We start from the raw sequence: 21,983 nt of genomic DNA on the forward strand, positions 1-21,983 counted from the left end.
CCAGAGGACACAGCAAGAAGAAAATTTGATCAGGCCTCCTCCCTCACACAGATCACAGCAATACATTGCTTATGATGAGCCCCATCAGCCAAACAGCACTGCCCGTCCCCAGCCTTTCCTTAAAAGGTCCCCAAAGTATTCCAACAGTGAGCAAAAGAAAACAGTATTTTGCTTGATATGAGGAGATGACTTCCACAACAGGTAGCTGGGAAACTTTCTGATGCGGTTAAGACTACTCTGGGTACCCAGTTGGAACAAGAACAAACAGTGACCAAATAGGTAGCTATCCGTATTGTCACACTCTACCCAATTTTAGGTGGGTCTCTTACTAAAAGCATCTTCTCTGGATCATTTTGATCTTTCCCTGGCAAAGTCTGCAGTGCCTGTCCAAGAAGCCAAGACACTCATTATTATATATGCTGCTCAGCATCAACACAGTGTGCTGAAAGTTTTGTTAAACTACAGGTCTGTTCTAATTATTGACTGTATTTCAGTGTTGTGAGACATAAAAATCCCATAGCAGCACAACAGCCAGTCCCTGGCTTGCCACCTTTTTCTGAATCAATACTCTGAAAATCCAGTCACCTTGAAACACGAGCCTCTCTGCAAGATGAAGAGCATTGCAACGTGATTCAAATTTCCGAGAATTTCTGGCTTTATGGCCACAGGTCCCAAAAGATGAAATTCATCACAGTTTTACCAACTTCAAGCAGAGCTATATCAGTTTACTCCACAGAGGGATATGATGCAAATTAGTACTTTTGGAGTCCTCCCTAATGAAATATCCATGAAAAAATTATCTTTGCAAGACTTAGCTACAAAAATCCTGGGATCAAATTTTCTTTTTCTTACATTTGCCCAGAAATCATATCTTACAGAGTTTTTCAGACATCATTATCTTTGTAACTTGTTTGGTATTCTTACATATTTCTTATTAAAAAACACAAAGATGAAATTACCTTCACTAATATTTGAGAGCAATTTTTGTGTAAGGAGTTACACAATGCAGGCAGTTTCCTTTTGCAAGGTGTCTGCATAACAGAAAAGGGAATATTCTTATGAATACAAAAATGTAACCACCAGACCCTAAAACTTGTATTGTAGAATGGCTTTTTGAACATAAATACCAGATAAATTGTGTAAGTCATAGTGTAAAGTGAACCTCATTTCTAAGTGCACCCCAAATACTTTGTAAACTGTTGTGTCTCACTGGAATACAGCAACAAGTCTGAACAGAAGTGTGGTTTACAAAAATCTCCTGTAACATTCACTGTCAGTACTAAGCAGTAAAGAACTAGATTTTAGGAACAGACTTTAATAAGCCTACATAATGCTGAACATAATTCATGCCATCTACAATAACCACCACCTCAGATAACCTTGATGAAGCTGTCAGCCATGTTCTACTCCCTAACTCATCGCCTGGTCTAAGAACATAAAAATCTTGAGATATTTCCATGAATTTCAAAAGGATTTGAGCCTTCAATTTTGGCCATTGTTTCTCATGCCTTCAGGACAAAGTTTAAGCCTTTCCATAAAACTGTACAGTTGCAAATATGTAATGAGAAGTCACTATAGTATACGAAGGCAAACAACCAGATAATTTAGCAAACAGGTTGATTCAAGCCTCCAAATCCATGGGTATCAAACCACTTAGCCCTATTTCTATCAATGCCTCTCTATGCATTTCCAGTCTTATCTCACTCAAAATATACCAGACACTGCACATATTTATATGCCAAATGATTGTGCTGCAGAAGGATGGAATAGATTCTTGAAGGATGCGTGCTGAGATGCCCAAAAGGCTAAGAAATAAGACCTCATAGCTGCATCTTTTTCCAGTTTGCACTCCCAAGTCACTGAGTACATTATCTGTAGCTATTTGTTGAGCTAATTGTCCACTGTGAGGTATGAACGCATTGTTGGCACGACATCTTCCTTCTTGGGAAGTACATTAATTACCTCAGTGCCACCCAAGGTTCAGGATGTTCTCAGATGAAAGAACAGTGGGTATGAGAACCCGCTACCTCAAAAACCTGTCCTTAATAAATGAAGCAATCAAAACAATCATCAGACCAAAAGCCAAGAACAACAGGTTCTTTTTCCCCCCCACAGTAACAGAGCACAGCACCCAGTATCTCTTGCAAAATGCATTTAAGGCCTATTAAGTAAAAGACACAAACCAACGGGTAACATGTTCTAGAGACAGAAGACACGACAAGTCTATAAAATATCTGGTCCAATTAAACAATAACCGATAGAAAAATCCAATTTGTCTTGGCACTAATGGATTTCAGTACAGTTTTTTCCTAATTTACCTCATAGTTTCCAAGATCAGGATCACAGAGAAACACACAAAAAGTATAACAGAACAACCACACATTACTAAAGCAAACAGATACACATAACAAAGAGCAAGTTCCTTGCTGGCCTTTCTATATCAACTTTTTCCTCATCAATAAGAGCACAGCATGAATGTAATTAACACACAAGGGGAACAGGAGTCAAAACAAACTGGATCTCAAGAGAGGAAAACATAGCAGCAGCAGATGGAGGCAGCAGTAAACATTAAAGATGCTGGCAAGACCCAGTTCTCTCCTCTAGCATTTATGAAGAAATATTTATTCAGAATTAAGCATATGTACATAACGGTCAATTTACAGTGCAAGCATTATCTCTTGAGGGGCACCATTGTCAAGTGCACAAACTCAGTGTAGAAATACATGAAATTATAGCCAACTCACATAATTAGTTGATGAGCTTCCTTCCATCCAGCACTCTCAGGGACAAAGCTTGTTCTTGAAAGTAACTGTACCTCTATTCTGCAACATGCAATTTAAGCCAAGTCTTGAGAAACTAATTAGTTGCCATTACACACACCAAAGAACAACGAATGGAAAGAACTGGTACTAACTCTCACTACTTTGCAGGTCTACACCCCTTCTCTTGACTTTACCAGGAAAGAAGTTAAGCTTCTCATCCCCTTATAGCCCAGGCAACATGTGTGAGTGAATCTCATTATAATGCACTCCTGAAGCTGGGTTTAAATAGAGTAATAGATTAAATACCTATTAACTGGAAGTCAAAGGGCACAAGAGTGTTAATCATGCATTCAGGAGGCCCTTGAGCCATTGTGGCAGCAGGTTGTAATTGGGTTTTCTCTTGAGGCAATTCCTCCTTTGTGATTTATCATGAAGAAACAAAATAGTCTTATGTTGAAATGCTAATTCATTATCTAGCATAAGCTTAATTAAAAAAAAAAAAAAAAAAAAAAACCACAACACCAAAACACAACCACCAAAACCCTGCTCTGGATAACACAAAAGGTCTGAAGAAACTACCTCTCTGCCAAAGAAAGTCTGGAAGACCTCCTCACATCATTTGATCTTTGTGTAGTAATTCTAAATGCTTTATGGTAGCCTGCCTCAGGTACTAGAGGCATTTGAAAATGTCCCTGGACTAAGGCTTGAAGGAATCTAAGACTGAGAAGTGCTACAAGGCTATTCTTCCACATAACTGCACTGAAATTGCATTTGGATGTCATTGCTACAACAGTCAGGCATGAAGACAAACATCTTGGCAAAACACTTTTCTCACTCCCACCTATACAATTAAGGTTCAGGCAAAGACAGCCTCAGGTTTTATTCCACACAGCGACCTAAACTGAGGAAGCGCTTAGTGCAGAATCATGGTGAAATGTGAACTCTATTGGCACTATGGGGAATTTTGCTATTGACTTCAATAGAGCTACACTATTGCCCAATAGGTAATAAGAGGTGTTACTTTCTTTTAAGATAATACTGAAAAGCACAAAAGTGTCTTCTCATCTTCTGCATAATTCAGGCTATATGATTTCAGACAACTTCTGAATGAAGCCTGTTATTTCCTGTGGACTGAGGCATCTTCCAAAAAGACTGACAATCTTAATTAAGAAATAGAACAGAGAAGAATCTAGCAAACTCCTAGTCCAATTGTTAAAACAATTAGTTAGCCTTACAGTTAGAATAATGTTCCTCATTTCTAGCCTGCATTAGCACTGCATTAGTTTTGAAGCCCTTTATCACAATACCTTATTTTCTCTTAGATTACAATCATTAACTACCAGAAATTGCCTCTACTACAATACTCACAGTGTGAAATGAAATGCAATGAAAATGTTATAAATCAACTAAAAAGCCTCCCCTATAAAAGCCATAATCTAGTTCAATGTCATTAAACAGATTATGGCCAAGATGCACCTTTACAACAGCAAGACCATTTAACCACTGGAATAAGTAACCAAGAAAGTCATTACCCCCACTACAGCTGGAGAAACAAAGGGCTGGTTGGTTTCGTTGCAAAACACAAACATTTATTTTGGACTAACACAAAATGAGAGGTTTTGTTTCATTTTGGGACTATTCCATTTCTTTGTCTCACCTCTTCTCTCCCTGTCTTGGTCCACTTATTAAACAAAACCAAACCACTATTTTAAACAGAAGAGCCAAAGGATTAAGTTTCAAAACAGAAATATTTTGACATTTCAAATGTCACTTGAAATATTTCATTTTGAATAGTGCTTTAACAAAATGCTTTTTTTCAAAATCTTCCCTTTCTCATTCCATTTTTTGTTTTCTCCACCTAATCAAATAAAAAAAATATTTCCTTCTCGCAGCCCTCCAAAAACTTTTTTTTACAAGCTGACAAAATAAAATTATGCGTTCATTTATGTAATAGGTAAAAATAATTCCAAAAGTTGGAGGACAGAATTATTGCCCTTGGTTATAAGAGATGTTGAAAAGTATAATGGTATCTTTCAGCCCTGAAATTGATAACATAAGCAATGAGAATTAGATAATTTTCTTTGAATGCCAGGTATATCAATCATGAACGGAAGATGCTAGTTTTTCCATTTCTAGCTGCAGAGCATTCAGATTGCTTTCAAACGCCCTAAAGCCAGCGAACTAAAAAGGGGCAGTTGGTGACCCAGTGAAAGTTCCAAGGTATGTCAGTACACACCAAGCCACACCAGTGACATCATGATCATCTTACCACCAAGCAAAAAACGACTGGGACATTAACGCACTGTAGAGTGTGAAGTGGTAAAAGAATACACGTATTAATTTCCTCAGATAAAAAAAAAGGCACTCAAATGTATTATTTAGGCAACTATATCTCATTGGTTTCAAAGGGCTTAGCTCTCTTCAGCGAGATACCATTGCCTGAATAAGTAGATCCCAAAGCAGATTTGAAGATCTGGGCCTTAGTCTTCAGTCTTTTCTGCACAAAACACCTGGCGCAAGCAGCTGTCCTGAGCATGCTATAAAACAAGGGCAGAGAATGAAAAAGTGACTTACTTCCCAGTTAAAAATTCATTCTGCAGAGATATATGGAACGTGATTTCCTTTCACAGTGAATTAAGGCCACAACCCATCGCAGCAGTTGCCAAAAGCAAACGTGGATTCAAAAAGCAGTGAGACTCCCAAGTTCACAAGGGAAGGTTCATTAACAGCTATTAAACATGAAGAGGTGACTACGAGTTCCTCTAGTCTGTAAGTCCCTAAGCTGCGTGCTGTGAGAAGCCCCGTTTTTATAATCTTTCCACATGCACCTGCAACTGGTTACCACCAGACACAGGTGGCTAGAGGGACACAGGCCTGCCCAGTACTCTTAACTGATCCCTGACTTCAAAAGAATTACTCCTCTTTCAACACTCGGGCAGCTAGCATATAATAGCATATAACACCAAGCAAGCAAGCAAGCAAACAGCAGGAAGGAGACAGTGAAACGGATTTTGCTAGGGAACACGTGCTATTTCCTCATGAAGCCTGCACAGAACTGTTATTCTACTCTGTTCACATAAATGAGTGACTGTTACACTCTCTTTGTAAGCGAACCAACATTAGTCAAGATAAGTGCAGGTAATTCATCCTTGGGGAGCAACAAAAAACAATAAAATTTTTTTGGTGGCAATGCAAAAAACAACTTTAGAAAAGGTCCTCCGGTGAATTACCTCTACTAAGCGCAGAGTACCACACTCCCAGTGAAACAGGGTTATAGAAATCAAAAGGGTTTTAAAATTCTATAAGCACAAGCAGAAGATTTACATCAACCAATTTGTCCTTGTGACATCTTCACAAAGGCAGCAATGTTTTAAATGTCCTGCATGCAAGTCTGAGGATAATGTCAAAAGGACGATATTCGCACTGGAACCTTGCTGGTTTATACATCAAACAGCACACGGTTACTCTTCTCACTCTCAGGTGTCCATGAGAGTGGAACCGGGCTGCCTATGACTGTTGCCTATTTACTTTCGAACATCATCAATTAATTAAGGTGGACAATGTCACCACAGAACTTCAATTATATTTTAGTTCAGAAATAATAGATTGTGTTCTGCTCTTTTGAGAATACCTGCCTGTAATCCCACCGGTCCCATGCCCTCCGAAAGTGCATCAGGGTTAAAGGCAGAACCGAATTTTCACTCGACTGGCTAAAAAGAAGATAACATTTCCCTCGTGTCTCTATTCAAACACCTTGGACAGATATGACACACTTATTTTGTCATAACATCTATAAATCATGTGAACAATCAGTGCATGCTCTCCTCAGTTTGAGCTCTTTCCTTCTAAATAGAGGTTAAAAGTTCTGGAGAGCCTTGTAGCAATACAGGCACTGTCTTTGGGTTGCAACTGGATACAGGTTCTCTTGAAAGTAAATATACAGTTGGCTGCAAAAGCTGTGACAGCGTTCATCTAATCCTTCTCACCGCTCTCAGGGAAGTAATTGTTTGGAGAGAGACTTTCATCGCTAAAATCCAGCAGTGTTTTCTGAACAAGAAATATAGATTAACAGACAATCAGTGACAACCTAGCAATTGGCACTTGATATAGTGGCTAATTACATTACAAATACAGTGTGATTACACTGTTTTAGACAACAAAAACAAATAACTCCTTGAACCAGAAGATGCCTTTGCACAGAGGTTTGTAGAGCATCCTGCAGACAACGCGGTTCCTGCCTGGTAACAGCCACTCGCAGACACTGCCAGTATACACGGGCCATAACAACATCACGGCGTCATCCTTCCCATCTTTGGCCTTATAATCAAAACATGCTTTTTAAAACCCCGTTAACATTGATTGAACTGTATTTGCCTACTATCTTCACTCTGCCGTATTGTTAACATTCGGGTTATACATAAAAGTATATGAGAGACCAACCACAGAGTAATTGCATTATAAACTTACAATGGCTGCTTTATAAAAGCCATCCAGCTTATCAAAAGCTGATAGGAAGCAGTGTAATGACTTCTGGGATAGTGATCAGCCAGACAAAATGTTAAGACTCCAGGGCATTTTGAGAACAGTTATTAATGTTACCCTCATGACCCTCAGCATTCACAGTAGAGGTCAAGTTTTCAGATGCTCCCATTTCCACTTGGGCACCAAAACACAGAAGAACTTGGCACGTGGCACGCGGAGCACCTTTAGCAACCTCACCTATGGGAACAGAAAGCACAGGCACGCAAGAGTTACTGAAAGACGCTTTGGTTCACACCGTTTTCCTCACAGGCACAGGGGGCAGGAATACAGCAGAGAGAGAAACTCATCTGACACGGCCTAACCCACTCGAGCACGGTAACTCACACGCGTGGCGGCCACAGCTCGGCACGCCTGGAAACTCGGCCCCCGGCTGGCTGTCCCGCTGGGAGCCGAGCTCCCTTCAAAGTCTGCTCTTGACAGGGGTGCTCAGCACTTGAACGTACCTTACACCACGTCTCCTCTCGAGAAAACTGAATTTCTCTAGACTGATTCTGAATAGTTTCCCCCCACCTGCCCTTGACTTTGAATTATGCTTCCCTTGAGAAAGCAAATTTTATAAATTAACCCAAGCTCCTAGGCACTGATCTTCATAGGCAGTGTATTTTAAAACAACACAGCCGTCTAGCGGTAGTAGTAGCTGCTGCAAATAAAATACTCACTGCTGCAAACATTTGCTGTCCAACACTTGACACTTCTAGAAAATGGTGGTTTTAACATTTTGCCATTTCATTCGGATCTAAATTAAGGCTTTTTGTCTCTAAACCCTGCAGACACACTGCATCCACAAAGCTTATTTGGAAGCAGCCAGGCCTAAGAGCGAGCAAGTTTCTTACTGAGCTCTGGAAACACAAACATGATGAATGGAGGCAGTCTGAGTGAAAATGGATCACTGGAATACTTCTCATTTCTCCTGCCTATCCCTCTTTGCCCAGGATCCCCTCACAGGCAAATGTTTGCTCCCTCATACGAACTCCCGGTTGTTGCCACATCTTCAATCACTTGTCTATATGCGTTTTGGATTAGACAGCTCCCAAGTATTCCCTGGTATCGTAATATTCAAATTCACCAGCACCAACAAGAATGAAAGAGAGAACTAACAATTCCCAGCCCATATATTCTCAGGGTAAGATAGAAAAAAAGCACCTAGATTTATGATTTCAATTGTCAAGAAAGCATCTTCTGTATTTCTGGCTCAGGGGACGAGGACAAATCTATACACAAAAATGGTGATGGCAGAATATGACAAATTATCACAATTAATCATTTTTTGCCAGCGAGAACATTCTGAAGAAAGCACCAGGAAATACAGCAGTATTTGAAAAACAAGCAGCCAAGCACAGATTTCTAGACAATATCAACAAGCAAATCACCTCGGATAAAACAGGAATGGGGCAGCTGGTAGTATCTGTCTAGAGTCTGAAAAAACTACCCCTTCCATTCATAAACCATCGTCTGCATCAGAAGATTTGAAAAATAAAATACTCTTTATAATATACCCTCTCTGGCTACTTGATTCAAGTCAGCATGCAGAGCGAATGGCAATGGCTGCCTCCCCCCGAACCAGCCTGTCTCACCAGATCTCTCCCCAAAAGCAGCTGGAAGAGGACACCAATCTCACTTCAGGCAGGAGAAAGGCAGGCAAGAACCCAACCTGTTCGCACTTTTAAGCTGCCATGTTGAATCTGCACTTGTGACAGCTATGGATTTGTTCTCCAGGTTCTACGACCAGAAAACAGCGTGGATACCAGGCATCCTCAGAGGAGTATCTGCTCTGGACGTCACATGGGAGGGGATGAGAAGCTGCCACCTTTCCCCTCACAGCCTCCTCTAGTCCTTTCGAACTGCCATAGCGGCAGCAGAAGGAGCACCAGAAAAGCACTACCGACCTGAACTGACCTCTGCCTTTTCGCCCCATTCCTCCCCAGTGTTTCTGCCCGCTTAGAGGCACCACCTGAATGGCAGCAACAGCTCCCGGAGGAGACTTGAAGCCCGAAGCAGGGCAGATGACAGCCATTAGCTCCTGCCCCTCATGGCCCCCTTCAGCCACTTCTGCAGTGGAAGGAGCTCTCCCACCTCTCCTCTGCTGCCCCTTCAAGTGTGGAAGATGGGTGGGATCACCTTTAGGTGCCCGAGCTGCTCCTTGCGGTTCTGCGTCAGCTGAAGCTTCTCCTGGAAGCGGGAGCGCGAGGGGCCTTGCTCTCCCGGTGAAGGTGAGCCAGGCGCTAGGATGGGAAGGACAAGTCCCGGTGTCAATAGTGCCGCTAGAGCAGAACGACTCGGGCCGTGGCTTTCCGCAACATGTGAAACAGAAGAAGAGCCTCTGGCAGCTTGCCATCGCCATTAAGCAAATAGGGGCAGACAGCTGCAACTCGGTGAACACGAGTCTCATACCAACTGCTGCATTTTGCTACAAGAGAAACGTGTTTTCCAGAAGCTGTAATTTCTCCTGTTCAGCACAGGCCCCCAGAAGCTAACTAAGCTGCGTTCACCAAACTGGCTGACACAATCACTTCACCTCTCAGCAAGGGAGAAGCCTGTAAACTCTATGGCAACCAACACCACCACCTACAGAATTTCTTGACAATACAGGATTTTTTCCTCAGCGTGCTCACTGCTGTCCATCACAAACCTTTAGCACAGCAGGTGGAAGATAAGGAAAGCACTCGGCTTGGGTTCCCTCTCTAGAAGGGAAAAAAAATCAAGTTAACAACATCTACGGCTTGAGGTAGAATATTACACTTGCTCTCCATGCCACTCCCAGCTGAAGCCTTCGGGATAAACACAGTCTAAAATTTGTGAAAGCTGAGAACTGAGGAAAAACTTAAATTTGGAAATTCCTTTACGTAACAGCAGCTCACATCCTGGGTCACACAATGACCTATAGGTCCTGGTATTCTAAAACATCGTTGCATTGATGCTACCGATTTCAAGGCTAAACAGGACATTTACACTCTTCTGTTCGACACCTTTCATAACCAAGCTCAGCTATACTTCAAGAACAGCTCTGATCTAAGACTGAGTTTACAGTTTTTCTAATGCACCAAAAATGTACTAAACGCAACTTCTGAGATTATCAGTGGTTAACCTTCAGGGTTGCTAATTTGGAGTTCACAGATCATTTTTAGCATTAGTGCAAATGTCCCCATTGCTACAACACTAATTTGTCTTGGTTCGCTGAGCATATCACTTCTGTGGCAGGAAAAAAATTGTACTGGGCCAATCCAGGTATTTCATATTCGTTTTATTTATTCCCTTTGTCAGTAGGTAAGTAATCAAAAGAAACTAGCTTTGTGAATAGAGAGAGGGCAGCTCATGTAGATTAATTGCTTTTTCTATAGAAGACATCTTCTTGATCTGGGCTAAAGAAGCATTCAGTCCTAACTGTGATACTACATTAAATCCGGTGTTAGTCTTACAGGACAATCAATCAGGAAACCTCTTTTAAGACTAATACTCCATCCTGCTTTTCACTCGTTTATCACTTCACTGTATCTCCCTGGTTTTTCACAAATAATTGACAGGTTTTTGCCTTGTTAGTTGCCTTGGGCTGGGGTATGCCAACGCTCCTCGCTGAATAGCGTACTGCTGTGGAAGTAGCTCTGCTCAGGTCAGGGGAACCACTTGGCATTACTCATTTCTTGAAACAAGAAAGGCGTAAAAGCTTTGGAAGGAGAGGATGAAATTCACTGAATCCAGCATTTCTTCCTCCTAATGTAATCCCTTGCTTGGTCTTTTTTAATATCTGTTTTTATGATTCCTAGTTTGGAATTGCCCAAACTTACTGTTGTCATCAAACGCGTGGTTTTTTTCAAAGGAGCTTGAGCGTTGGTATTAATGAGACCACCATTAATCTCAACTTCTTCTTCATGTACTATAGTGATTTAAGACTTTAAAAAGACTTTGTTTTTCCTTTGGCTAATACCACCCCGTTTTGCTTTAATGCACGTCCGTTTTTTCTGCATGCAATGATACTCTATTTTTGTGCGTCTTTCAGTACAGAGCATTGAAATGGCTCTAGCATTCTTGCCCTTTACGCTCTCATTATTTTTTCAGAGGAATTACTTATTGCCTCTTCGTGGGACACATTTTAGCATCCCCAGCTCTTAGTGCCTCGTCATGCTCCCTAACTCTTCCCTCGCTAGCTTCCTTAATTCCCCAAACTTGCCTACTTGAAATCTTTTCCCCCTGAACAACCAACCTCCTGTTATCGGGGCAGACCCCAGACACTAATGCTCTGTTTCTCTCAGAAGTCTTCAGTCGGGTCTCCTGCCGACCCATTTATTTCCCCAGCCCCCGGATCTCTGCAGCCCGCCTGTCACTCGTTGTGATGCCTGTCCGCTCGACTGGGCAAATAGCAGAGCACCGAGCCTCTGCATTTTTCCGTGCTGCTTAAAAGCGGGGAGGGCGGGGGTGGCGATTAGAGACCTGGCCCACGGCCCCTGCTGCTCCCGCCGCCCAGGGAGGACACCCACCCCGAGCACCTCGGTGGGCACCCGGGCGGCCGCCCCCTGCCCCTGCGGCCCGCCCGCCCCGGGGGGGGCCGCGGCCGGAGGGACCCCCCTCACCGCAGCCGGCTGCCGGGGAGGGCCCGGCCCCGCCGGCCCGGCCTGCGTCCCCCCCGCCTTGCCCAGGCCGCCGCCCCGCGGAGCCACCTCCGGGCGGGGGCGGCGGGGCGAGCGCGGCCCGGCGCCCCTCCGCGCCCGGCGGCGGCGGCTCAGTGCGCAGGCACGGAGCGGGAGCGAGCGGCGCTCCGGGCCGTACATAATACGTGGTGTCTGGGGCCGGCGCGGCGCAGAGCGGAGATGGGACCGGGGCGGGAGAGCCGCAGCTAGCGCCGCTGCGGTTGCTCAGCCGGCCGAGGGGAGCGGCAGGAGGGACAGGTAACCCCGCCGCCCCGGGGCCGCCGCTCCCGGCCCCTCGGCAAACTTGGGCTCGGCAGTTCGGCGGGGGCGGCTGCTGCGGCCGTCGGCGCCCTGGCGGGGGGCGTACGGCGCGGAGCTTCCAGCGGAGGAGCTGGCGGGGGGGCACCGGCTGCCCGGCGGGGCGGGGAGGGGTGCGGCGCGGCGCGGCGGGGCCCCCGGGCTTCGCCTCCCTGGGGAGGGGGCGGCCGCGCCGGGGGGCCGGTGCCGCGCTGCCCCGCCGCCGCGCTGCGCTAGGGGGCGCCGCGGCCGGGCGCGGCGGGGCGGGGCGGGGGGCGGCCGGGCCGGGCCGGGCTCACCTCTGCCCTCGGGGCCCCGGTACGCGGGGCTGCCGGGGGGGGCGAGGGCCGCCGGTCGGCGGCGGGGGCCGAGATCTCCGCCGGGGCGCGGGCGCTGCGGAGTTCTTCCGCTTCGCCCGGGAAACGGGCGCCGGAGAGCGTCCCCTGCCCGGGCGGCGGGGCACCCCGCTCCGGCCTGCGCGGCCCTTGGCCGGGGGGGCCGCGACCTGGCGGCTGGGAAGCGGGCGGCGCCGCCGCGCCCGGGAGGGGAGGCCCCGGCCTGTGCCCCCCTGCGCGGGAGGAGGCCCCGCTCGCTCCCCCGTGCCCGGCAGGGCCGCGGGAGTCGCCCCGGAAAGCAGCCGGGCGCCCGCGGGGGACCGGCGGCTGCTGCCCGACCCCGCTCCCCCCCGCCCCGTGCGAGGGCAGGGCGCTGGGCGGGAGCCGCGGCGGCTGGGGGGGCCGGGCCGGGCCGGGTGGGGCTTGGCCCGGCCTCTGGCCCGGGGCTGGGCGCTGCCGCGGCGGGGAGCGGAGGCGTCGGAAGGGCCGCCGCGGAGGCCGCCGCCAGCGGCGGGTTGGCGGTGCCGGTGTTGGCCCTTCGCAGGGGTCTCGCCTTCTGCCGGCAAGGGCTGGCGGGGCGGCCCTCCGAGGGCGGGGGTCAAAGCGTGTCGGTGTGGAGGAGGGAGAGGGAGGGAGACTTCGCCTGTGCGGGGCCATCGGCATTTGTGGCTTACGTTTGGTGGCCCTGAGGTGTCACAGAGCAGTGGCGCATCCTTATTTGCTTTCTCCTGCCTTTCAGATGCCAATTCCTTACTTTTTTTTTTTGAAAATGTGTCCAACCCTTCAATAAGAAAGCAAAGTAGTTGGAAAATTTATTGGGTAATTTTTCTTGGCGCTTGCTTGTCTTTTAATCTGCCTGTTCACCAATCCAGCCACATCTCCCCAGATCAGTGGAGAATAGTAAAGCTCAAAGTAAACAGGACAGCTTTTGCCATGGAAACAAAAGTTGCTAGGGGATGGATTGCTACTACGCAGTGGTGTGCTCCGGAGCTGTGATCATACATCCCACGTGTTCCTAGGCACCTCAGGTCTAGGCACTGAAGAACTTTTAATGATTAAACTGCGGCCTGGATGCACGTTCTAAGCTCGTGCGTAACACGCGTTTGGGTAACAGTGACCCTCTCTCTTTTTACTAAAAGTTTCCCAACATTTCAGCGTTTAGTTTCTCAGCCATGAAGGTGAGACATGCAGATACACATCAACGCTCAGGAGATCATAGCTGCTGCAGTATTTATTAATCCAATGTAAATTGATGCTGTGACACACGTTTTCTCCTCATTTAGGGAGAACTGTGTTCTCCCACCATACTCTGACTGTTTCAGTTCCTCTGCCCCATCTGTAAGTAGGAAGAACAACATTATGTTTACATTGCAGCTGAGAAAGGAGACCATCTTAGCCCAAATTACCAGGCTGCTTCAATGAGTCATATAGGGCTGGGAAGCCTTCTTCTCTTCTCTCTGAGGGACAAGATATTTTGCAAAAGAGAGCAGATTACTTATCAGTGGAAGAGTCTGAGCATAAAGAAAATGTTCAGTAGGACTAATATTATGCAGTGCTTGAAAAGAATTAATGATGCTGGCAGTCCTTTTTTTTTTTTTGCCTTCCATTTTAAAAGGTCATACTATTTGATGCTATCACAACTCTTTCAAGCAAAAGATCATTCTTTTGTTTTCTATTCCACCTCCCAGCTCTTATTTATCATTTTGCTCATATGCCTGACCAAAACCACCTATTAGCATTTTAGATTGCTAAAGAAAAAGAATCTGTGTAATATAAGTGATTCCAGGCTGTGTGGTTCTCATAGGCAATTCTTTATCAAGCTGTTGGAAATGCTACACCCTCCTTTCTTGACCAAATCTACAGACAGTGCAGTGAATGCAAGATAGTGTTCATACAGCTTTCTGTCACATTACATTGAGTTTTCTTAAATGTTATTGCAATAACTATAGTTGCTGGTTCAGACTCAGCAATGTGCTTCACCTGCTTTCTGAATTCTGGAGAAACCAAAGAACCTCTAAAATTGTCTCCTGGGGGCAGCTGGAGTAACGCAAGCGAGCTTTGGCAGGCCACATCATCGGGTCATGTTAGATCTGGTCCTTCCCTGTGTTGACCTTATGGAGTCACTTACGCCTTATGAAAATACCTCCCTTTCTGCTCATTATGTGATGCTAAATATGCTTACCTGAATGACTTAAGTTGACAAGGAGTTAAGCATAATTTACTTAAGGAGGTAGGGTTGATGTGAGAAGAAAGATCCAAATAAGGATGCGAGAGAATGAGTCTCTGCAGAGCTTTGGTTGGCCTCTTCACTTTCTTCTCTTCCTGATGTGGGAGACGGAGTGCTTGCTTACTCAGAACCACAAGACATGTTGATGAGAGATACAGACATAAACTGCTCTTACCTTGAGGTATAGGCTGTGTGACCCTGTGTGTGAGAGCTGGGGCAGCCATGGCAAACTACCCATTGCTTCATCCTCTCCTTTCACCCCAAGGCATTTTTATGAGGTGGGCAGACCTCTGGTTTTATGAGAACTCTTCAGTGCTTGTCCTGTGGAAGGCGGCAGCTAGCTGTTGAAGAAATGGTGGCAGTGAGAAAAGAGGACTTCTTCTACTCTCTTTTCAAGTAGGCAATAAACATCAGAAGGAAGGACTCCCAAGGAAAACAAAAAGAGCTCTTTTGCAAAAGAACAAACAGGCTCCAAAAGTAGAATAACTTTCAGTGTTTCCCCACAAGAGTTCAGATTATATACTTACATCCATACCACTATTTTTTTTTTTGTACCTCAAAAAATAATAAGTGTTCAAAAGCTCATGGCATTGTAAAAGAGCACAACAAACTGGTTTTTTTCAACGTATTAACTGTAGTGGGAAACGTCAGTATTGGTGACATACAACTTGCCACGGGGTGGCCGGGTGCCAGGCTCTCCCCGCTCACCTGGTGAGCAGCTGGTGCTGCCCAGGAGTTTGCTGCTGTCTCAAGGTCTCTGTCCACCCTGCCGGTTTCTCTGCCTTGTCTGGGAAGGCCAGCTCCCGGAGCACACTCCGGAGGGCCCTGATGCTGTACCATCAGCAGAGAGCAAGCCCATCCACAGTCAGAGAGCACTTCTTTGATTTCCTAACGCTTTACGGTGGCTGAAGTGGAAAAGAGAATCCTGCAGGGGTTGCAGAGGCCATTCTGGGTTCAGAGAAGGGGCTCCTGCCAGAAGCTGTGCCTGGCGCTACCCCTGCTGCTCTGCGAAGCTCAGCCACCAGCACTGACACCCCCCCCCCCCCCCATCTCCCGGAGGGAGCTCTGGCCCTTGCTAGGGCCCCAGCATCATGCCGGTCTGCTCCTCCACTCGATCATGACTTCTGTGAGAGTTCGGAAACCTCATCACGAGTTGCAAGAGAGATATTTGCAATTATAAGATGTTGAAATCATGAAATCCCAAACTTATCATAGAATCATTAAGGTTGGAAAAGACCCTTAAGATCATCGAGTCCAACCATTAACTGTTAACCTATCACTGCCAAAACTTAATACATATTAGATATACAAAATAAGTAAAAAACAGAAATAAGATTACTGTTTTTTATAAAGAAGATAAAGCAAACTCCTCCTTATCCCTGAGCCAAGAATGCAACCAGATTCCAGAAAGGCTGGAAGATCACTGTTACACCAGCCGTGATTTCAGAGCCAGCCAAGAGTTTCATTCAGGCTGTTGCTATTCCCCGTCGATACTTTCCGGCTTCTGCTTAATTTAAATGCAACAGCGTTTGTTTTTCTTGCATGCTTGGGTGTTTCAAGCCCAGCAAGATCACCCATTCCTGAAGGGCAAAGGGCTGTAGGGCTGCAAAATTGGGAGATCCTAGCTGCCATGAGCATGTCAAACCTTCCTTCCTTCCCTCTAAGTAAAATTGCTGTGGCAATCGGATGAACTGCTTGAAGCTGATATAAATTGAGCTGTGATGCTCAGATGCAAGTACTGATTAAGAGTTCCCTTTGGAGTAAGACTTTTTGAACTTCCTTAAAGAGAAATTAGTCCGCTTCAGTAACAGTGACCTGTTGCTCAAGTTTTTTAGGGGCTAGTATTGCTTCAATGAATTCAGTAGCATTGCACCTGTGCAAGCAAGTTCAGGCCCAGGACCCGCATAGTTAACTACAAATTTTGTTTGTTAGGAGAACTTCCATAAAATGGAAAGAGTAGGGAACATTCTTGGTAGTTTTCATAGCAGGCAAAATTCTGATTTTATTAAAGTCAGCAGGAGCTTGGGCATTGACTTCTCCAAGGGAGCACACAAGTTTAGTATTTCCATTTCACTCTCTTCAGTGAGCAGATTGGTGCTGTTATGGCATTCCATCTTTTTCATTTTTAATTATCCATATTTAAATGCAGGACATGTACAGTTTCAATCTGTTTAGGACTTATTTTGCCTTTACTTCTCATGGCTATTGATATATATTATGTCAATGCTTAGTGTGCAGTTCAAAAGCTCAGGCAAAGACATTAAAAAAACCTTACCCACCAGTCTGGAAAGTTTCTAAGGTTGCAAACTCTAGTTAACTGATAGAAGCAGTCTGGACGAAAGGCAACATGAGCCCTTGAGGGATGCTGGCTTTTGTTACCTGATATATTCTGCTTTTTTCAGTCTCCATGGAAACACAGTAGCACGCTAGTGCGGAAGATGGGGAGCAGGCACCCTGCGTATGGGAGGGAACGTTCCCTGCAGCACCGTTAGGCTGTGCTGTGCCAAGACGCTGGGTGCCTCGGGTACGCTTGAACTGAGTCACCGCAGGCAGCTCTACCAGGCTCCTTTCTTGGTTTGGAAAAAAGTGAAGGAAAGGTCTCTCCTGGGTTGCTTTTCTTCATGTCACCTGGAGAGTTTGTAGCCAGCTTTGCTCTCCTGCCACATCGATAACAATCTGCTTTGTCTGAAACCTCTCCTTGCAGGCAGGAAGGATGAGCTCCTATGCTGACATCTGCGGGTCCAAGCATGCGCAGGGCAGCACCGAGGGAGGGTACCAACGCTACGGAGTTCGGTCCTACCTGCACCAGTTTTACGAGGACTGCACAGCTTCAATTTGGGAGTATGAGGATGATTTTCAGATCCAGAGATCGCCTAGCAGGTGGAGCTCTACGTTCTGGAAGGTACTGCCCATTGCTGTTTACGGGAGAGAGAAACTCCCATTTCAAGACTTTCCCGTGTAACTAAGGGGTTTAGGTATTCATCCAGAAAGGCCTGCTGTTGCTCAGTCTTCCCTGAGATGACTGAATAACAATCTGTCTGAAAGCAGGGTGCTCTTACCAAGATACAGCAGCTTCCAAGGGAGCGCTGGGGCCTTTGGATGCTCTAGTTTCTCTGTCACGAGGAGCCATGTCACTGAAACATCAAAGTCTTGTCTGGGAAACCCCACTTATAGCTTGAAAGTGTAGTTTACCTCTGCTCTGCACCCATAATAGTCCGGCCAGATTATTGGGAATAGGGCTGGTAGGTTGACAGCAGTGACTCTGGGACTGCGTGACCTAGGGATCAAGAAAACAGCAAGATTCCCATTAAGGTCAGGGAACTTGACAGAACTGGAGAACACCAGAGGTTGGAAGGGGCCCGTGAGGCTGTCTAACCCAACCCCTCTGCTTTGCGATAGCCACTTCCTTCTAATCCCTGCAAAGGAGTGACATTTCATGGAGTAAAAGCGAGTGGTGGATACGACACAGACTATCAGCAGGGACTGAGCTGTCGGTGCTAACCACCACCTAAAGCTAAAGAAATAATCGGTCACGCAGCACTGGGGTTAAATTGCGATGCTCTCTGTGGTGGAGCCTTTGGTCATGAAATGCTATTTAGACATATAAATGCATATTCCATGGTTTCCAGAAATGTCAATACTGAATTATATAAATACGAGTTGTAAAAAGACAGTTTCTCCATATATTCTAGTTCTCATAGGGCCACATATGACCTAAAAGAAAAATATCAGCCTTCTCCTAGGAGAGAGAACTGTACCTGTGAGACACTGTGAAAGCTAAATGCCTCCTAGGACCACTTACCAACTAAAAACTAGAAAGGCATATTAATTGGGTTTTTTTGTTTCTTTGTTTTCCAGGTCGGACTCATCTCTGGGACGGCTTTTATGCTGATAGGTTTAACGGTTCTGGTAGTGGGTTTTCTTGTGCCACCGAAAATCGAAGCTCTCGGGAAAGATGATTTTGTTGTGGTGGATACCCGTGCCATTCAGTTTAATGGGTCCCTTGATATATGCAAGCTGGCAGGAGCGATCTTGTTTTGTGTTGGAGGGTCCACCGTGGCAGCGTGTCTGCTGATGTCTGCTTTCGCTAAAAGTTACTCCAAAGAAGAAAAGTACCTCCAGCAAAGATTTAAAGAGAGAATAGCTGATATAAAAGCCCATGCAAACCCAGTCACAAAAGCGCCAGCACCGGGAGAATCAAAGATACCTGTCACTTTGTCCAAAGTTCAAAGTGTCCAACCTTTATCTGAAACCTGATCCTTTCCTTAGGTTTTGTTTCTCACTTGTAGATCCCTCTAACTGGAAAATAGCAGCTGTTGTTGGCATACGTGCTAGTCGGTTACATCCAGTGCTCTGCTATACAAACACACAGCTGATGGGGAAGCTGCTCCAACACAAATTTAGGATTGGGAAAAGGGAAATTATGTGATTAGACCTGTGACCGATATATTCAGTGTATTCGCACATTTTAATCTGTGTTGAACCAGTACGTCCTTGCGACAACGATTAAGTGTTTAGCTTATCAGATTGCATCCCTGGAAAACGTAGGGGGTGTTTATGACAGCTGTACCAGGAACACCCTGCATCCCACTGTTTAAAGTTGAGATGAGTTGGCTTTTTGTTTCATTTTCTTGCCTTTAAAATACTGTTTAGTCTTACTTTTACAGCCTGGTTCTGCTGTCTGGGAAGCCAAGATTCTGCCCTTGTAATTTGCACTTGTCCTCCTGTCACATGCTACAGTCTGTGTCAAAGTCATAGCGCACAGGGAAGGCATACGTGACAGTGCGTGCCCTTAATTTGATCCCAGCACACGTCTCTTCCCAGCAATGTTACTTTCTGGGAAAGGCACGTTATACTTGATCCTGAGTTACAACAAACCTGTGCAAAACTGCCACTTTTGTCTTAGTCATTGCCATATTAACAAAAAATAAAAAAACAAAGAATTCATATGGGAGGAGGAACATCGTACTTGTGTATCTTCGGTTTGATATTATTTCTTTCATTATATTGTATTATGTTTAAGCATATACAAAATGTTTCAGTTTTGGCTGGGCATGGATTACTAAAGGTGGTTTGATATGCCCAGGCCCCATAGTCTGTCAGTACATTAACGCCATGTTAGATGACCTTGACATACTTATCTAAAGGCATTTTGAAATGCTGTTTATATTTTTATAGAGGATAGAAAAAGTTATGCTTAACCAGATACATTTGTGTAGATGCTTACCTGAAGACTTGTCCTTTCACAGAAGACCCTTAATTATTTTCCCACCCAGGGCAATTATTTCACTGTCTTAATCTATGGATTTAAATTAAACTGTATAAAGAAAGATGTGACATTTGTACTCTCTGACAATATGTGCCACCTTATAGTTCTGTCTATTTTTTGAATGGATTGAATAAAATTCTAGGCGTGAGCCAACCATGGATTTCGTGAAAAGTCTCTCTCTAGTCGAAGACGTTTCTCTATAAATCCAATATTTCAGTTTGAAAGGAGAAATTGGCAGTCAGAAAACACCGGTCTCTTAATGCAGTCTGTGTTTTCAGCTTTCATAGGTGAGAAAGTCACTTTGGTGCTGAACAAAGAAAGATTCCAGCACACGAACAACAGGTATGTGGCAACGGCTGTGCTCATTCCCTTGCTGATAAAACGTTTTGTGGTCTGTGACTCGGTTCGTACTTCCACAACTTAAATAAACCAGAACATACATGTTTGGAAGTTGCAGCTGAATCTGCGATAATTATCGTGGCTGACAACAGCATTGGAAGTAAAATTTTCTTCTGAAAAGAAAGTGCCTGTCTTAGCAATGCAATTGCAGTGTCCAGACATTAGCACTGAAAAGATGAGCAATCCGGAGCTCGTCACATGCGTGCGATTACAGAGAATGAAATGAAGTGGGTTTCGGTGCATGTGACAGTTCACTGGCACCCATGTATCAGAAGTGCAAAAGCACATTGCACCCAATGCTTAAAAATAAGATTGTCATCTCGGGGGAGAAGCAAATGAAGCGGTGCTAAAGAGGAAAAGATGAGAAGACTGGTAAGGTGAGGAGCTGTGTATTAGTTATGAAGAAAGCCAGCAGGGGCAGGGGTGGTGGTACCTGGCAGGAGTGGGGCACGGGGCCGGGCCGTCACTGCTGCTGTTCGTTATTCCAGGTAGAGAGGGTCCTCGGGGCTTGCTTTTCAGGTTGGGAGGAATTTTGTTTACTGCTATTAGCTTTCACTGCTGTTGGTGCATGAGCAGCAGAGAGTCAAGCTGTCCTGACCTTTTCAATGGAGAGTTTTTAATTAAAAATTGTGCATGGAGGAAATGTGACATTTTAAGTTTTACAGTGAAGTTCACCGAAGGAGATGAGAGTGGGGGCTGCTGTAGCTATTACCGAGTCCCTTCTCTCCACATACCTGTTGTTAACACTGTACTGGAAGGTTGACTGCAAATCCAGCTGGAAAAGAAAGCACAGGTTGGGCTTGTTTACCCAAAGTAGCTATACGGGTATGCAGTTCTCCTTAAAACACACCCCGCATGTAGATACACGCGTGCAACCGTTGCTAAATTTTTGTCCAGAGGACAGCTGACCCACCAGGTAACGAATAGAGCCGATACAAGCACCAGGCGTTGGGTTTTCATTGCGCATTGCTGCTGCAGAACTGAACATGCTTCGACAGTAGGAGAGAGGATGAGTCATGCATGGCATTACCCAGGTGTTAGGGAAAAAGAAAAACCCTCGAGGATCTTACTGAAGCTTGCTGGGATAGGAAACACATTTGGGATTTAGCAGCAGCAAAGCTGGTAATGCTGTCATGGCTAACGTTGCCACACACATTTCACTTCATTAAACCCTTGTTTCAGTTGCTTAGAGCTTTTCCAGAATTGAGACCTCTGGAGGCTGCAATCCTTCACAGCAGAGAAGCAGTGCCACATAGGGCTTTTGTAGAAATACCGAGCAGAAAATTACTCTGCTACTGTTAAGAAGCCACATACAGGAAAGTCTATGCCATGCGAGAAACATTTTCAAGATCCATTTCCTTGTAATGTTTTAACACCTTCATCCTTTGGTGCAGGAGCTGGAGCATCAGCAAAAGAGCAGTGGAGGTGTGCTTTTTGCTGTTCTCATGGAAAATGCCTGTGACATGGCCTCCAGCTGGGGAGCAGCGAGGGGCAGCCAAGCTCTCTGGGAACTTTCCAGTGAGGCTGAGG

The 21,983-nt window shown here is 45.5% G+C and overlaps 1 protein-coding gene across 1 annotated transcript; it reads left to right on the forward strand.

Moving 5' to 3' along the window:
- Positions 1–12,074: 12,074 nt before the first annotated feature.
- Positions 12,075–20,214, forward strand: NRSN1 (neurensin 1). The gene is made up of 3 exons (XM_082326890.1): positions 12,075–12,184; positions 17,490–17,687; positions 18,644–20,214. Exons 2-3 carry the CDS (start codon positions 17,499–17,501, stop codon positions 19,040–19,042), a joined length of 588 nt encoding a protein of 195 aa, XP_082183016.1. The 5' UTR covers positions 12,075–12,184; positions 17,490–17,498; the 3' UTR covers positions 19,043–20,214.
- The last annotated feature ends 1,769 nt before the right edge of the window (positions 20,215–21,983 follow it).

Source organism: Platalea leucorodia, assembly GCF_965183815.1.
Source record: "Platalea leucorodia genome assembly, chromosome: 1".
Lineage (NCBI taxonomy): Eukaryota > Metazoa > Chordata > Aves > Pelecaniformes > Threskiornithidae > Platalea > Platalea leucorodia.